The 17,577-nt window shown below is 44.3% G+C and overlaps 1 protein-coding gene across 1 annotated transcript in view; it reads left to right on the top strand.

The window, feature by feature from the left end:
* The window catches only part of LOC147707494 (CD109 antigen-like), a 502,391-nt gene that overhangs the window by 338,455 nt on the left and 146,359 nt on the right, over positions 1–17,577 (top strand). The window contains exon 20 of the mRNA XM_086926510.1: positions 5,578–5,691. Coding sequence (XP_086782636.1) covers positions 5,578–5,691 — 114 coding nt within the window. The remainder of the gene's footprint in view (positions 1–5,577; positions 5,692–17,577) is intronic.

Below are 17,577 nucleotides of genomic sequence, written 5' to 3'. Positions count from 1 at the left end.
GAAAATGTTTTAAATCCTACAACCTTTCCTTTCGCACCCCCTGTACCTCAACAAGATTGTCATTTGATTAGCATTACAAAATCCTCCCCATTTGCAGCCAGGGGAGGAAAAGAGAACACCAATAACTTTAAAGAATAAACAGTACATTTTCAGAAGACATGGCTGACTTTTGACCTCCGTTACTGAATCCACACCAAATATGGCAAGATAACTCGTTCACCTTCTAAACTCCAGTATGGTATTTTGAAGGTGCAGTAGCGCCTGACACCCTAGACTGCTTACACTATAACATTATTTTTGATGTATACATTTCTGCTCTTTCTTTATTTCTATAAAAGTCTCTTGTAGATCTCTCCAGGAAGGGAAAGGTAAGAAGCAGTTTTGACTAGCAAGGCAACTACACAGCGTCTTCCCAGATGACATAATTAACATACAAACTTCCATTGACGTCATCAAAGAGATCTCTATGCATCCACAATGGTTTCTTTATTTTCACACATGGTATTTACTCATGCTGTATTGTTAGATGCTGTTATTTATTATAGTCCTGGAATAGCCACACCTTCAGTGAAGCTCAGTCTTGACAGGCATGACTCTCGGGTGGGGGTGTCGCAAGGGTAGGGAGTTGTGCGGGGGGGGTAAAAAATGTAACTTACCTTCATGGCCCGCTCCGGTCTGGTACCGCGTTGCCCTGCTTCCTCTCCTCCACACAATATACCCAGAGTGCCAAGCCAACCAATGGGAAACTTTATTGATTAGTTGGACATGGATTCTTCTTTACAAGCCAGTAGACCAGGCACCCCTTGAAAAAAACAGAATATGGAGCACATGCTGGGGGAAGGTCAATCACAGGGGACAGTGGAGCCTCAGATAATTGCACCCCTGTATGAGGAGTGTCTTCGTGGCCTAAGGCCCTATTGTACCATGTAGCGCTAAGAGCACCACCAGGGCCACCGGATCCTAGCACTGTATGTTGGGCCATAACACACTTGGGCTTTAGGGGGCCGTTAAAGTGAGGGGCACCACTGTTACTCAATGGAATAATAGAAGGATTGGTGACAGCTTATGAGGGGCACTTGAGAAGGTGGATGTTTTTCCACTGAAATCAAAAAAGTGTCCATATTGCTAGCCAAATCCCTTGATGTTAGCTCCAGTTTATCCAATCTGATCAAAAGCAGAGATAAAAGATCTGTTAGAGTTGCCATAATGTTATGTAGAGCTGGTGCCAGATAAATCAACAATTCCTCCATAACGCAACCCATTAGCAGCGTTCGCCTGACCATGGAGTGTAATCACAGGAGCTTCCAAGATCTTCTTTGCCTTCCGTTTCTGTTTAGGAACAGGAGAGCTCACCGGGTCCTGGGATGGGATGTTCGGGACAGGGGGAGGCTCAAGCCTCGGGGCTAAAAGTTTGGGTGAGGATGACTCCACGGGTGCCAAGATTGAAGCAGGGGAAGGGGCAGGCAGGACCTGGGCCACGGGGGTCCTTGACAAGGTAGACGGTGCACCTAGTCCTGAACACCCCGGGTCTAGTGAGAGCCACCTCTCCGCCCGAACTATCTCCTTGTTGATGGTACCCACTACCTCTGCCAGAAATGTATTAATAGTGCGGCACAGCTGACCAGTATGAGTCACGAGCTGAGCCTTCCTTTTTCCCATTATGCTCGATTGGACATAGCCCAACAACAACCTAACAACAAAGAATCCAATAGCCTACAAAACACAAGGAAGGTAACAAGGTGCCTAGGAGTGATTTGTTCAATTTTGCTTAAGGTCCACACAAGATTCCTCAGTCCACAAAATGACTAACAAACTGAAAAACATAATCACAGGTGGGTCTGTGACCTGACTTCCTGGATTCCTAGGTTGTCCCCTCCAGTTGGCTAGTGTTGGGGGCCGTTGGTGCAAGCTTTTATTCAAACCCAGCCATAACCCAGGGTATGCGGCCAAGAGAATAGGCCTAGCCCAGCCTCATCAAGCCGCGGACGGGAACAGACAGGGCCGCCCTTGGCCTGGGCTTTGCCTGGGCATGGCCCAGGCAGGCCCACGTGCGCCCCATGATGCAGGAGTCAGGCGTGCCTTTTCAGCACCTCCTGGTGCAACAGTAAAGCAGTGGCGGCCCTCCTATCACTGGGACTGCTGGGCGATGTGCTCCGTGCTCCCTCTTGCCCCCGGAGCAATCTGCAGGAGTCCTGTGCTGCGGGAGTCAGGCATGACTTTTCAGCGACTACAGGTGTGACGGTGAAGCAGTGGCGGCCCTCCTGCCGCTGGGGCTGCTGCACGATGTGGTCCGGGCTCCCTCTTGCCCCCGAGGAAATCTGCAGGCATCCCACGCTGCGGGAGCCAGGCGCGGCTTTTCAGCGCCTCCAGGCATGACATTGAAGCAGTGGAAGTCCTCCTGCTGCTGGGGTTGCTGGGCAATGTGGTCCGTGCTCCCTCTTGCCCCCGGAGCAATCTGCAGGCATTACGTTGCATGGGCACAAAATGCAATAAATTACATTGGAACAGGAACAATTTGTATGTTGTTGAAGAGATATCTTTATGTTTCCTTGTATGAATTCTTTGGTATTGGTAGTATATTGAAAGGCAATACATCTTTCAATAGTTCCTTGAATATACTCATAGAATTCAAGGTTAGCCAGTGTCGCTTGATCATTTTAACAATTCTTGTACTGGGTAGACAGAAAGTGGTGACACAAATGATTTTATTACACAGGGTCCCTTGTTTTGGTTTGAGTATTTCTTCTCCCTGGCTGTACCAAGCTCTTTTCATAGAGGTTTTGACTAGTCTCTTAGGTCTCTTAGAGTACCCTCTTTCTCTTAATTTGCCACTAATAGAACCCTCACCGAAAAAATCTTCTTTTTGAGTGCAGTTCCAACGTAGTCTAAGGAAATGGTCATGTGAAGTCCATCTTTTAGAGCACAGGGGTGGAAACTTCTGTGTTGTAAGAGTGTGTTCTGTTCCATGAGTTTCCAGTATAGGCTCACAATAAGCAGATTATCTTTGCTCTTGATTTCCAGATCTAGGACTGGCCTGTTTCCTTTGTTCGTATCATAGGTAAATTTAAGAAATGGATGACACGTGTTCAGATATAATTTGAAACTGCTGGAACGAAGGAAAATGAAGGTTAGCGTGAGAAGTGAAAAGGTGAAAAGTGACAGAAGGACAGAACAAAGGAAAAAGGAAAAGGCCCACAAAAGGGATGAGGCGCAAGCAGGAGCGTGCGGGTGGAGAAGGGCCTTGAACATCCTGCAACAGAGCTCAGAGGGCAGCACTTAGTGGTGGAGCCGCACGAGGATAGAGCAGTCACACTGGCCAGGTCAGTGGTTCACAAGCTCTTGTTCACACTGTCCCACCCTAGATATTACTCTGAGATTTGCTCTAGTAAAGGTCTGAAGTATATCCCCTTCAAGCAAGGCAGGACTGGCCGTTATGGGAACCAGGTGTTTTCCAGGTGGGCCGGAAGGGTGGGGGCCAGTTTTGGAGTGGTGTGGGATGGTTTTTCAGCAGTGCTGCAATATTGGCCTCCTGTAACAAAAGCAGCAGCAGTGCTAAAGCGGAAAATCCGTGCCTCTCACTAGCACCTAATCCCCCAACCCCTCCCGGGGCCGGACCAGCTGTATGGCCAGGGCTGGTTTGTGTTCCCAGTCCGGCCCTGCCTTCAAGGGAGGGAATGTAACGGAACAGCCGCAAAATGTGAGCAGGCATAGGGAAAAGGGTTTCTTTGCATGGAAAACATTTTACTCATGAGGAGGAATATGCAATGATAAGGTGCATGCGATGAGGAAATATCTTGAAACTTGTGAGTAGCGCAAAGTTCCAAGCGCACTACTGCCAATGTTTGTGAATTTGCCAAAAGTAGTAACCATGGGGTCCATTAGGATTCAGAGCAGATCGCCACTGCCCCCATGGCGTTGGTGATCCGCCCTACACTCTTCCCTGCCCGTCACCCATTTCCCCCGCCATTTTAGTATGGCAGGGGGTACCACAGTGGACGGGAAGACCGTCTGCCGCAAAAGGGTTTAATATGGTGGCAGTGTCAGCCGCCGCCATGGAAAGCCATGCAGATTTTAAAGTTAGGGGTACAAAAGGGGGTGGTGATGGACGGAGCATCTGAATAAATCAAACACTCACACCCAGTCAAAAGATCTGGGTTTAATCCATCACCGTTCTTTAGCCCACTCTGCCACCCCAGTTCAGACATGGCTATATGCAAATCAGTCTGACCCTGTGCCTCATGGGAATAGTCTAGCCCGAACTGCTAAACCATGTCTTCCCTGGACCGGAAACAAGCTTCCGAGGACCGATTTCTGGCATTCCAGCCATCTTCAGCCCGGCTTGCTTGAATCCAGTGGTGAAGTGAGCAAGGAACTCACGTCTGAGCATACCCTGCCACACCTATGGTGGCCAAAAGCGGTACAAAAGGGGGTGGTGATGGACGGAGCATCTGAATCAATCAAACACTCACACCCAGTCAAAAGATCTGGGTTTAATCCATCACCGTTCTTTAGCCCACTCTGCCACCCCAGTTCAGATATGGCTATATGCAAATCATTCTGACCCTGTGCCTCATGGGAACAGTCCAGCCCGAACTGCCAAACCATGTCTTCCCTGGAACGGAAACAAGCTTCCGAGGACCGGTTTCTGGCATTCCAGCCGTCTTCAGCCTGGCTTGCTAGAATCCAGTGGCAAAGTGAGCAAGGGACTCACGTCTGAGCATACTCTGCCACACTTATTCCGGTCCAGGGAAGACATGGTTTGGCAGTTCGGGCTGGACTGTTCCCATGAGGCACAGGGTCAGACTGATTTGCATATAGCCATGTCTGAACTGGGGTGGCAGAGTGGGCTAAAGAATGGTGATGGATTAAACCCAGATCTTTTGACTAGGTGTGAGTGTTTGATTGATTCAGATGCTCCGTCCATCACCACCCCCTTTTGTACCGATTTTGAAGTTAGGGGCACCCAGGATGTTAGGGGGGTAAGAGGGCACATGGGGGGGGGTACCTATGATACCCCCCTGCATGTGCATGTACAACATGCATTTTTGCCATTGCGGTGGGTGATGCTGAGTGCATCGCCGGCCGCAATGTTAAAAATACAGGATGTGCCCGTCAGTGTGGTGGGCGCATCCTAATCACCCCCACGGGACTGCCGCACCTATGGCGGGCGGTCCCTTTTTACGTCAGGATCGCCGGCGGAAAAAGTCCGCCCACCACTGTAATGATGCCCCAAGTACAGAGCTGTAGCAGCAGTCTCTTGAGCGCACATTTACTATTTATTTTTAAATCTGACACTTTAACCTTTGAAAGAGCTCTAATTGCAGTATTGGTAGGCGCCTGTACATGACAACACATTTAATCGTATGCATTACACACCTTGGATAGACTAAACATGTTGATTTTCAGTGGTTTAAATCTGTTAACACAGTTCTGCACAGCTTTTAGCAAATATATTGACGCTGCAAACTATGCAGCGTAAAATGAACTGCTTCTAGCTGTCAAAAACAAGTAGATGGATGACTGAGCAGTGGTATTTTTTCTATAAAGTAAACCTCTATCCTGTTCTTCTCTTTACAGCTGCAAGTTTTCCAGGAATTCTATATTTCACAGAATCTTCCTTATTCTGTAACGAGAGGGGAAGAGTTTATTCTTGAAGTGGTCATTTACAACCAACTTGGACAGACACTGGAGGTAGAGTAACACTATATTCTGTTCAGTAGTGATTCCAAACTTTCCTTTTCAGTTACTATAGCGCTACATTGTACTCGTAAGTGAGGGACTATCCATAAAAAATATATTGGTGTAGAGAGCCTTGTCAAAGGATGTAAGTAATTGCTAAGAAATGGGGGAAAGCAGGACTTGATTTAACTGTTACTGCCCACAAACACCCACAAAGTCAAAACTTTGTGACCTACAAAGATGAGCTACTTTCTGTGAAGAAATCTTGCTCGAACTTGGTTGCTCAGCACAACAAGCAACATCTTAGTCAGGTAAGATAGATCCATGTGATATATGTGCAGCAATTAGCCAGACTGTGATACAGTTACACTGTCCGTGTCTCACAGGTTCCAAGCCACTTTAGTTTGAAAAGTCAAATCTAATGAGAACTGTTACCAACCTGAAGGACAAACAGGTATATGGATCAAAGTTTATAAAGAAAACAGGCACCCCATAAGAAATAATTTAAAAATGGTGTTCAGCGTTATTTTATGATAAATACAAAAACATTGAGATTAACTACAATTATGTGACTGACACCCTGTTGAATGTTTCTATCGTCGGACTTGAAAACATTTCTATAGTCTTATAGCCCACCGTAGCTGGCAATACCAGATATTAAAGGCCTGCTGCATCGTTAAAGGCCCGAGCCGAAGGCGAAGGACTAAACAAGGCAGCAGGACTTTAATAGCCGGTATAGCCCTGCTATGAAGGGCTATAAGGCTATTGGAACATTCTGCCACTAGAGAGCAGAATGTTCTAACAAATTAAACAAAGGTTTCAGGGTGTGCAAGGGCATTGAAATCCACTCAGGCTCCCTGAAGCCTTTGTTCACAGCTACAAAGAAGCATTGGAATGTTGGCCCTCCGGGCTTATACCAGCCATTATAAGCCCGGAGCTACTCCATTATTTTCAATGGAGCTACCAATTTTCCAATGTTCTAATTAAGGTTAAAGATCTTCCATAGGACAAGACAAGAGTACATAACTGCAGAGTACTGCAGCCATTGAAATGCATTGTGGCCTCTATGGTCCCTCAAACGTCCCCGCAAAAGCTGGAATGGAGAAAATTTGCTATTATGAAGCCTGTGAGGTTGTGTTTTTTGATGCAAGCTTGGCAAATTGCCCTGGTCTCAAGTAATGACATTGTAATTATCAGCCATTGTTCTAATAGAATTGCTACTTTGAATAAAAGTCACCATTCTCAGTTGCTAGATGGTTTCCTTCAACCACAGATGTGAAGTTCCACCCTAGCAAAGAGGTTTGTCCAACTTTGTCATCAGTTTTAGCATAACGCTGATCGCAGGTCCTGAAGCAAATGCTATTGCAGGAGTTTGAGACCGAGATGGTGGCAACTCTGTATATTTTGACAGGCATTCTTCAGTGCAACAGCATGCTGAGAAGCCTTCCTCCTCTTCAGTTGGAGAAAGATTCTGTAATGGGAATGGGTGAAGCATAGCATTTTTTTAAACAAAGTTAATTTACATACCATGATGCAGATGAAAGTCATTTGATGTCATCAGATTCAATAAGTTTTGATAGAATCAAGGATTCACTGACAGAATATCGAGTCAGAATATCGACCTACAGCAATAACAATGCAAAAATATCGAAGTCAAGATTATCGAAGTCCTATCTACATTATGGTAAGTACAAAAATATCAACAAAAAAAATATTGATGTCAAAAATATTGTTAAAAATAGCATTTTTTTAAAGTTACAAAAATTATGTAAAATAAAGTAAATAATACATATAATTAAAATAAACATAGTTAAAAAATATTTCAAAATGTTAAAAAATTATAACTAATATATAATGTAAAAATAAATTAAACATATACATATAATATATAATATATAATATATGTACTTACTTAATAATATTTTGTAATATTTATTTTAATAACTTATACATTGTTTAAACATATATTATTAATTACAAATACATCTATACACAAAACAATAATATAAATAAATTGTTAAAAATATATATAACAATTTTTTTTAATCTTTTTAAAAATTAATTATATACTACATTATTTAAAATAATACAAAAAATATTAGATAGCGGAGAGAATAAAATTACTATTCCAACTCCAAACAGTGCAACAGTAGGGAAAATGTTGGATAGCGTAGGGGTAGAAATTACTATTCCCACTCCAGTGAGTGCAACCGTAGGGAAAGTGTTAGATACCGTACGGGTTAAAAATACTATTCCCACTCCAGTGAGTGCAACAGTAGGGAAATTGTTGGATAGTGTAGTTGTAAAAATTACTATTCCCACTCCAGTGAGTGCAACAGTAGGGAAAGTGTTGGATAGCGTAGAGGTAAACATTACTATTCCCACTCCAGTGCATGTAACAGTGTGGGAAATGTAGGACAGTGTAGGGGTGAAATTATCATACTTATCACACTTCCGGCTTGCCTGGAAAGAGGGGTAGTGCTCCAGTAGATTGCCGTCCTTACCCCATTTAATGAGGCCTGGTCAGCGGCTGCGCAGCGGACACGCGCAGCTGGCGCACCGGCGTGCGCCGAAGGCGTGCCAAAGGCAAGCCCGTCTGCGCCCGTCCGCGGCCGGTCGGGGGCAGGGGCACGGACCCCTGCTCAAATATCCTCTGAGCACGATGGAAGAATTGTATACTCGAAAGAACGACTGGAACAGTTACGTCCGCCTACAGCGAAGACTTGCTTATATGCAATGCGAGCGGATAGGCAGCCCCTGACCGGTATGGCTTGTCAATTCGATCCCAGGGGGGATGGTGGGCGCACGCATAGAGGAGAGTCTATGATCAACTGCCGATCCCTTAGGAAACACAAGCTAGAAATATATGACCTCCTAACGGACCATCAGCCAGAGGTACTCTTTTTACGGAGACCTGGTTAGACGAAGAGTCTGCACCAGACATTCTGCAGGCTCTTCAAACCGAATACGAAATGATTAGGCTAGATCGCGGAAGGCAGCGTGAAGGGGGATTGCTCTGGTGCACAAATTAGAGCTTAAATGCACCTTCGAAGCAACTAATATCAAAGACTGCGAAGCAGGCTCTTTTTCAATCAAATGGGGGCCGAATGTGACCATGGCTACTTGATATACCGTCCACCAGGGCCGCCCTCGGAATTTGTGGGGAGCCTGATGGAGGTGATTACTCAGCCAGAACTATGCTACAGCCGACTCCTCATCTTGGGAGATCTTAATCTACATTTAGAGGAGGAAGATAACAGGGAGGCCTTAGGCGCTCTCACCTCCCTAGAACTACTCGAGCTGAAGCTGCAATCACGGCTACCGACTCACCAGGCGGGCCACCTTCTAGACCCTATTTTTGCAAATTGGGAGGAGATAGAGGTTCGGTGCCCAAGGCCGGTGACCTGGTCAGACCACTATCTGGTCCAATTTACGGTATCAGGCCTGACTTAAAAGCTCCCTCCTAACAAGCCTAGGTCACATAAGCGCAGGCAATGGGGTAAACTTAAACAAGTTGATTTAGATCTTGCTTTGAGAACAAGCAGTCCGCCATTGAGAGACAATCTGGACGAGGCTTGGGCAGACTATGAGAACTGGCTGACAGGAGCTCTTGACAAAACAGCTCCATGGACAACCAAGGACCCTTTTAGGGGTGCTAAATCAGCGGATTGGTTTAATGCTGAGTTAAAAGCGACCAAATCCATGTGCAAAGGCTTAGAACGGGCCTGGCAGAAAAATTATGAGGAAACAGCTAAACAAATATACAAGAATGGTATGAAAGAATATCACTGGTTACTTAGGAAGACCAAAAGGGACTTTCTGTATAATTGAATTGTGACAGCAGAGAACCCGACTAAGGAGCTCTTTGAAATATACAAGGAACTAACATCTCTGGAGAGGACATCAGCTACAGAAACCGACACGAGAGAGACCTGTGAGGCGATTGCAGACTTTTTTGTCCAAAAAGTAGAAATGATATATCATTTCTTTGCATAGGACCCATTGGACCTGCCATGGAACAAAGGAGGGAAGGGAGAGGGACAGGTAACCCCGGCTTATGCCAGTTTGTAGTCCCGAGTAACCCTGAGATGATGAAAATAGTCCAGAGAATTAAGTCCGGCTCTCCTAGAGACGCAGCACAACCGAAGATCTTTAGGAATTCGGCGGAACTCCTCATAAACCATATTGGTCATATGGCTGGGCTGTCGTTTAAGGCCTGCTATGTGCCACAAGATTTAAAGACTAATCAGGTCATACTCATCAAGAAGAAAGCCAACCTGGGCATAGAGCATTTGGACAATTTCCGAACCATTTCGCTCCTCCCCTTCTGTGTGAAAGTGGTAGAGAAAATTGTTAATGCACAACTGGTGAAATTTATGGAGGACTTCCAACTCCTTGACCCATCTCAATCGGGTTTTAGAGCTAACCATTCAACGGAATCGACTCTGCTCTTCTTGACCGAACTATTACGCAAGAGAGTGGATGAGGGACGGACGGCCGCACTACTGCTATTAGATCTCAGTGCGGCATGTGATACCGTCTCACACCTCATGTTGCTCTCCTGCCTCGGGGAGGCAGGGATTATAGGTTCGGCCTACGAATGGGTGAAGGCGTTCCTCACTGACAGAAAATTCCAGGTACACTGCCCGCCCTACAAATCAGAAGTACGGGCACTTAAGCAAGGGGTCCCTCAGGGCTCTATACTGAGCCCGACCTTATTTAATCTGTACATGGAGCCCTTGGCCAAGTTAGTAGAAGCGTTCGGGGTGGAGATAGTGTCCTACGCGGACGATACCCAACTGGTGGTGACACTGTCTCAACCCCCCGAAGAGGCGGCAGCTAATTTCTCGGTGTGCTTAGGGAAATTGGCTGAATGGATGAACAATAACTGCCTGCGCCTTAACGCTAACAAAACGGAACTCCTCGTGGTTGGAAAGGCTCCCTCCAGTTGGTCCCCGGCATGGTGGCCACCGGAATTGGGGCCCTCCCCGTGCCCCGCGGAGCAGGTGAAGAACCTGGGGGTTAGACTTGATGCCAACCTCTCTTTCGAATGCCACACTAGAGGGGTAGCAGGCAAATGCTATGGCATTTTAAAATGCCTGCGCAAAACGCTGGATCTTCTTCCATCGACCAGCAGGAAAATCCTGATCCATACTCTGGTCATACCCCATCTTGACTATGGCAACTCATTGTATGTGGGCCTGAGTCAAAAGGGGCTCCACCGCTTGCAATGTGTTCAAAATGCAGCGGCCAGATTGGCGCTGAATCTTTCAAGAAAGTCTTCCGGGTGCCGTGCTCTAGCTAAACTTTACTGGCATCCAGGCCATGAATGCGTCAGGTTCAAAACTCTCTGCTTAGCCCACCGCATTGCACAGGGGAAGGGCCTTGTCTACCTCCGAAACTTGCTATCCTTGAACCAGCCTAAACCCCAGCTATGGTCTCTTGGTTGTATGCTCTTCCAGGTGCCCCGAATCCATCGAGTAAGGATGAGGGGGGGCGCTCCTTTAGGTACTTGGCCAGTAAGTACTGGAATGAGCTGCCTCTGGAACTCCGTATGGAACCATCAGAGATGAGATTTAGGCTGAAACTAAAAATGCTTCTTTTCCCTGATTATTAGAACTGTTCTAGTGCCACATGCGGCTATCTCTATTTGCTTGATGTGTGAGCCGGATCCTATGAGTCTACACAGCGCGGGGACACACTGTCACTAGTGTAACCAGGCGCTTTACAAACTTGATTATTATTATTATTATTATTAATTAAATATTTTTTTGTAAAATAAATAACATATTAATATTTAATTAAATAAATACCAATAAAATTAAATGAATATATACTTAAATATCATTAAATTACTTCCCACCCTATTCCCCTATAAACGCACAACCCGCTACACATAAACAAAACATAATGAATGTTATTATTAATTAATAAAAAATATGTATGCATGAAAAATGAACTAACACTAAATTAATAAGCAATGCCAATTAAGAAAAATGTATAATTACTTAATTATAATAAATTACCTCCGACCCTATTCCCCTATAAACTCACAACCCACTACACATAAAAAATAAACCAATCAATCTAATTATCAATTGATAAAAATGTATTGCCAAATAATAAATAATTAACAATAAATTAATAATCAATACCAATTAATAAAAATTAGAATGTACTTAATTATAATAAATTACTTCCAACGCTATTCCCCTATAAACCCAAAACCTGCTACACATAAAAAAATAACACATTTAATTTAATTGCCAATAAATCAATTAATAAAAATATATTATCAATAAATAATTAATTAACAATAAATTAATTAACAATAATAATAAATGAACATGTATAATAAAGTATTTATAATTAATATAATAATAAATTGATCAACGAATAAAAATGAATTAACAATTCATACGTAACAATGAATTAATAATCAATAACAATAAATACAAGTATTAATTATTAATTATAATTAAATTAGTTCCCACCCTATTCCCCTATAAACCCACAACCGGCTCTGATACTAAAATGCAAACTAATTTCTAAACATTTAATACATATAATTAAAAATAATTAAAAAACATTACAAAAAATGTTAAACACATACAAAATACATTCTAAAATACATAATACTAATATAAATATCGATATTATTAACAACAATAATTTTGCAACCGATATTACTTACTTCGATATTACATACTTCGATATTAAAAAACCCAATATTACTTACCTTAAGGTCGATATTCTGGTCACCGATATTGTTGACATCGATAGTCTGTCCCTGCGATATATAAAACTCGATATTAGTGTAGGTCGCTAATAAAAAATCGCTATTATGTCTGTATACCAGAATCAGGATATAAGTTTCTCCAGCCTCTAAATTTGATGTATCAGATAGATTTCATTCCAACAGACAACATTTACTTAATGTTATGAGGGGTCTTTTAGACCATCAACTGCAGACATTCAACCAGCAGAGTAGCCACAATAGGGAGGGATACGAACGCATGACTGAGCACTGATATGATCACATGATCAAAGACTGATTAGTGTCACAAGTGACAACGGAGTTTGTACCTTCTTCCATGGGGCAGTTGGTTTCTCTAGTGCATATAATTGCTAAACCTTTGTCTACGTAGCCCAGTATTTGGGAGTTTCCAGACTTTTTATTAATTTAGCTGCTAGCAAAAAGTGGGAACACTGTTTACTAGTTGTAGAAAACAGTAAATGAAGGTACCCGTCATCCACATCTCACAGTATAACAATCATTGTATTTAATAGGGTCCTGATAAAATGTCAAAGCCTTGCATATCATTTTTGCAGCAAAGCTATGCACTTTCTGGATATTTGTGTGCTGTGATATGGAGTGCTGTAGTAAAAGAGGCTTGTTGCAATTCCTCCATGGGAGGGTTTAGAAAGAATCAATGATGAGATTGGATAGTTTAGGATAGCCGATTGATATGCTTTTTTGGTGGAGCAAATACACTTAAATATCCAGTCCTAATCAGGTGCCAACAGCCCTGGGAACCTGTGCCTGATAGGCTTGGTGTTCCAAATGTGTACCAGCTTAAGTGTTTCAACCTCTTCAGCAAAAAGAGAGGGAAATGTTTCCAGTCAAGTCCAGAGGTCACAAACAAGGATGTAAAAGAGAACTTCAAAAACCATTGAATGATCGCTTTATGGCTCTGTGTCCAAAAAAATAGAAAAGAACCACAATGGCATTGACCAAACAGGAATGACGACAAATTATATTAATCATTTCATATACTGGAAGTCTTCAATGAAAACCTAAGTTAGAAAATTCATCAAGTAGCTAGAATTTGACCTTGATTAGCACATCCGTCTTAGACTGTTAAAGTCTCAACTTACCATAATGTGTTCGTGTGTGTGTGAATCTAATTCATTAGCATGGGCAAATTGGTTAATATTTTGAAATCATAGTCCTACCACTTTGAGGGAGATGGCAATTTAACTATCTTTGGTTTTCTCATATTCCCATGACTTACACTATACATAAGTTGTCCTTACCAGAACGGACAAGAAAAGAGGTGCCAATCCACAAGGTAACTCATGATAATCCTAAAAGTGTGAAGGATATTGCTGGGTGTATTAAAACAAATTTGACTCTGAAGGACTGGGTTATTTAAGACCCAGCGGTGCCAGGGGACAACACCTGAAACCTTCGTGGGTAACCTGCTCCGGCGTACGAATGACAGAGACACGGGACACTTCCTTCGGCGTCAAAGATTCGAGTTTTATTACTGCAGGGAACACAGAAGTCACAGCAAGTACAACACGTGCAACTTGGGGAGACTGCTTCGAATTGCTACTGTGGATCGCTCCTTTTATACATATTTCTCCCATAAGTTTACATGGTACACAAAGGTTTACGACTCGGTTCCCATAATTATCCCCGAGCGGGGTCGCTTTGGTCACTTTGATACATTCAAGGTCCGGAACATAAGTGTGGAAACATTTGGCGGTTCCCAACTGTAAAAACCCATCTTCCCACCATTAGTACATTCCAATCAGCAGTAAAACAGATCGAAGAAGGAACAAGGACAGGTGCAGAGGAAGATGGAGACAGTGGGGAAATCGGAAAGGGTGTAAAAGGGGAGGTATCGGGAAACACGAGCTACAGGCATCAAAGGGACGTGCCTAATGAGATGCACGGCTGAGACAATAAACCGGCACAACGAGATGAGCCTCGAGCGAGGCCATCTGCCTTACAGTATCATCCCCCTCGTCATAAAGACATTTTCAAAGGACATGTGTCTTCCGCAGATATCTTGGGAATCCCAGGGTCGCGAAACGGACAACGTCCGTTCGCTGGCTACTTGAGGGCAAGAGACAAAATGGATGCCGTATCTAAGATGGAACCCGTGGGTACAGATAGAAAAACCCACGTAACAGACAAACGGTTTAGGTTAGCTCCGCGAAACTGCGTACACCCACTAAACTCGTCATTTGCGGTTCATAGATACCAGACTCGACCATATTCGTGCGAGTCGAAAACATCACTTACAATTGTCACGGAACCTCAGACGCTCCTTTTGCCCTCATGTAGGCAAGCACTAGTCGGAATCATACTCGATATTCATCAGACCATCTAGATGTTGCTGTAACATAGCTCTGTCCAATCGAGCTCCTTTGGTAACAGGCGGCTGTCTTATACACGTTGTAGCACAGAGGCCACATAAGGCAGGACCACACTGCACACAAAGGCAACACGTGAACAGGAATGCCACAATAACTCTGATAATCATCAGAATCTTCCAACCCCAAGTCGACATCAGGCCCCAAAACCACCCCAGTAGCGTCCAATCCCCTGCATCCACGTGTATGGATTCAGAGATTTTATGCAACTTTGAGATGGCTTGATAGACAGTCGGAGCGTTATCTGGAATGAAAATACAGAAGCTCGAATGGATCACCTTACATACCCCACCTCGATCTGCTAAGATCACGTCTAAAACCATACGGTTTTGTAACGTCATAAGTCTATCCGCCTGAAGTTCTGTGGTGATATTACCAAGGGCACTGGCAGTAATATTAGCTGTCGATTCTACCACTCGAGTCAACTGTCTCAGGTTCCTACTATTAGCCATAGGCCCCCAAAACGGGAGGAAACCCTTGAAAAAGTCTCCTGCCTCTTGACCGGCAGTGTCCTCTTCGCTAATTACGCCTCTCACAACTCTAGTCTTGTGATAGTCTGCGTCTACAGTGAACGTCGGAGGCAACAGATTTGCGATAAAACATGAGCCCACAAAGTCGGAGGGCAACCATGCATACGCACGATCATGGCAGACAAAGTATGTACCCTTGGCAGCCAGAAACACAGGGGACGAGACCATCGGCAGAATGTAATTCTCGGTGCAAGCACTCTCTCCAAGTCGGGCTTTTGATCTTCGGCCACGACCCATTAAACAAAAATTACCAATGTGGGGTACGACCCATATGGGAGGCGAGCTTTTAAGCTGTTTATCACTCGTGAGCACACTATACTCGACCTTACTCAGGACCCTATAGGCTTGTACCTCTTCCTCCGGGATGAGCGACGGCTCGTAGATATCTCTATCTAAGTCTTCTATCGCTATAGACAAAGGCTTGTGATACGAGCCAGGGCCAAAGTAGGGAGAACGTGGCTCTCGACTGGGGTAAGAATCTAGTGCGCTTCGAAACATTGTTTGAAATGCTCGAGCGGAACCCTGGGAACTATACGGTAAAACCAGATATGGAATTCCCTTATCCGTTGTTTTGTGGCATCAACCCACACACCCAACAATTAGTAGTGTTAACCACTAACTGGTGCTGGTGAAGGAGCTGAATAAAGGAATTATTGCGGAATTCTGCACGTCTAGCCTGCTCGTGTTCGGGTAAGATATGGAAAGAATGAGGAGATGCAGTGGAGGTAAGTTTAGGGTCAGAAGTAGGAGTAGGTATGGCAGAAGGTAAGAAGTAAGACATCGTGTAATACACCCCACCCGCCAATAGTGCAGAAACAGTCAAAAGCAATACGAATATTTGAAACATAAAACATTTGGTATGACTAAGTTGTTTGAGCTTGAACCTTTGCGCCTGAGCTTCTTCCAAGTCCATCAGCTTTGAAAACGCCATCCCCTACGACCGTCCGCAACGTTTCTTGACGCACTTCGTTCTGTGTAGCAGTAGTCAATCCCTAGGAGTTCCCAGGAACCGACGGTCTTTAACCTAGCGTCAAGACCTACTAACCAGAAGGAAGTACACGCGCGGCCCTACGGCCTTTATTTACAATGTATATGCAAAAATGTCTCTCAGCTGTGGAAGCAAAAATGCATGTAGAACGAAACTCAATATATACAAAAATAATTACAATGATACGGGTGTTCAGACTGATTGTGGAAAACGGGATAATGCAATTGTCAAGGGACAGAACGAAATCTTTTTATTTGTCCTTAGTGCTGGATCGCAAAAAGTATCGCGTTTTCCCAGGACGTGTCTGTTCGTCAAACAAAGGATCCGTTGAAGGAACAGAGTTCTGTTGATCAGTCGAATGTTCTGGTCTTGAGTCTTTTGATGACAAATGTTCAACAGTGTCTTTCTGCTGCACTGAGGATTCTCCGACAGGTTGTGCGTCGCTAAAAGGTACAAACGCCGGCAATCCTTCGGATTCAGCTGAAGCAATGCCCCTCCTCACCCACGAGTCTGCCGGTAACGGTATAGGAACTTTCTTCGTATGGGTGGCATGCACCCAATTTTTCCGGCCCTCTAGACGAACGGCAGTTCTCGTGGCAAGGAGGACCTGGTAGGGTCCAGTGAACCTGGGCTCCAAATTCTTCTTACGGGCAAAGTTTCTGGTTACCACCCAGTCTCCGGGCTGGAGCTGGTGGCCTGGACCCTCCGTCTGCGTCGGCAATGCTTCGTAAACCTGTTGGTGAATTAACCTCAGTTTAGCAGTCAGATCATGAAGATAGTCAATCAACATTGGGTACTCAAGATCGCAGAACACACCCGGTCTAGGGACCCCCCAAACATTCGCAGGACGACCGAACACTATTTCATAGGGACTAAGCCCTACTCGGGAGTGTACGGTTGCCCTTGTTGACAGTAAAGCTAAGGGTAAAGCGTCAGGCCACGAAAGACCATTCGTAGCCTGAATCTTCGCTAGCTTTAGTTTGAGGGTGCCGTTATACCCTTCAACCAAACCAGCTGACTGGGGATGATTGGAGCTGTGGAATTTTTGATTAATTCCAAGGCCCTTACACACACTCTTCATCACACTCCCCACAAACTCACTTCCATTTTCAGACCATACAACCCGAGGCATTCCATACCGAGGAAAGTATTCCTTCAGTAGTATTTTCGCAGTTGACAAAGCAGTGTTGTCTTTGAGAGGATAGGCTTCAATCC

This window comes from Lissotriton vulgaris, chromosome 6, assembly GCF_964263255.1.
Source record: "Lissotriton vulgaris chromosome 6, aLisVul1.2, whole genome shotgun sequence".
In the NCBI taxonomy this organism is placed as follows: domain Eukaryota; kingdom Metazoa; phylum Chordata; class Amphibia; order Caudata; family Salamandridae; genus Lissotriton; species Lissotriton vulgaris.
This window is presented reverse-complemented; position numbering and strand designations above follow the sequence as displayed.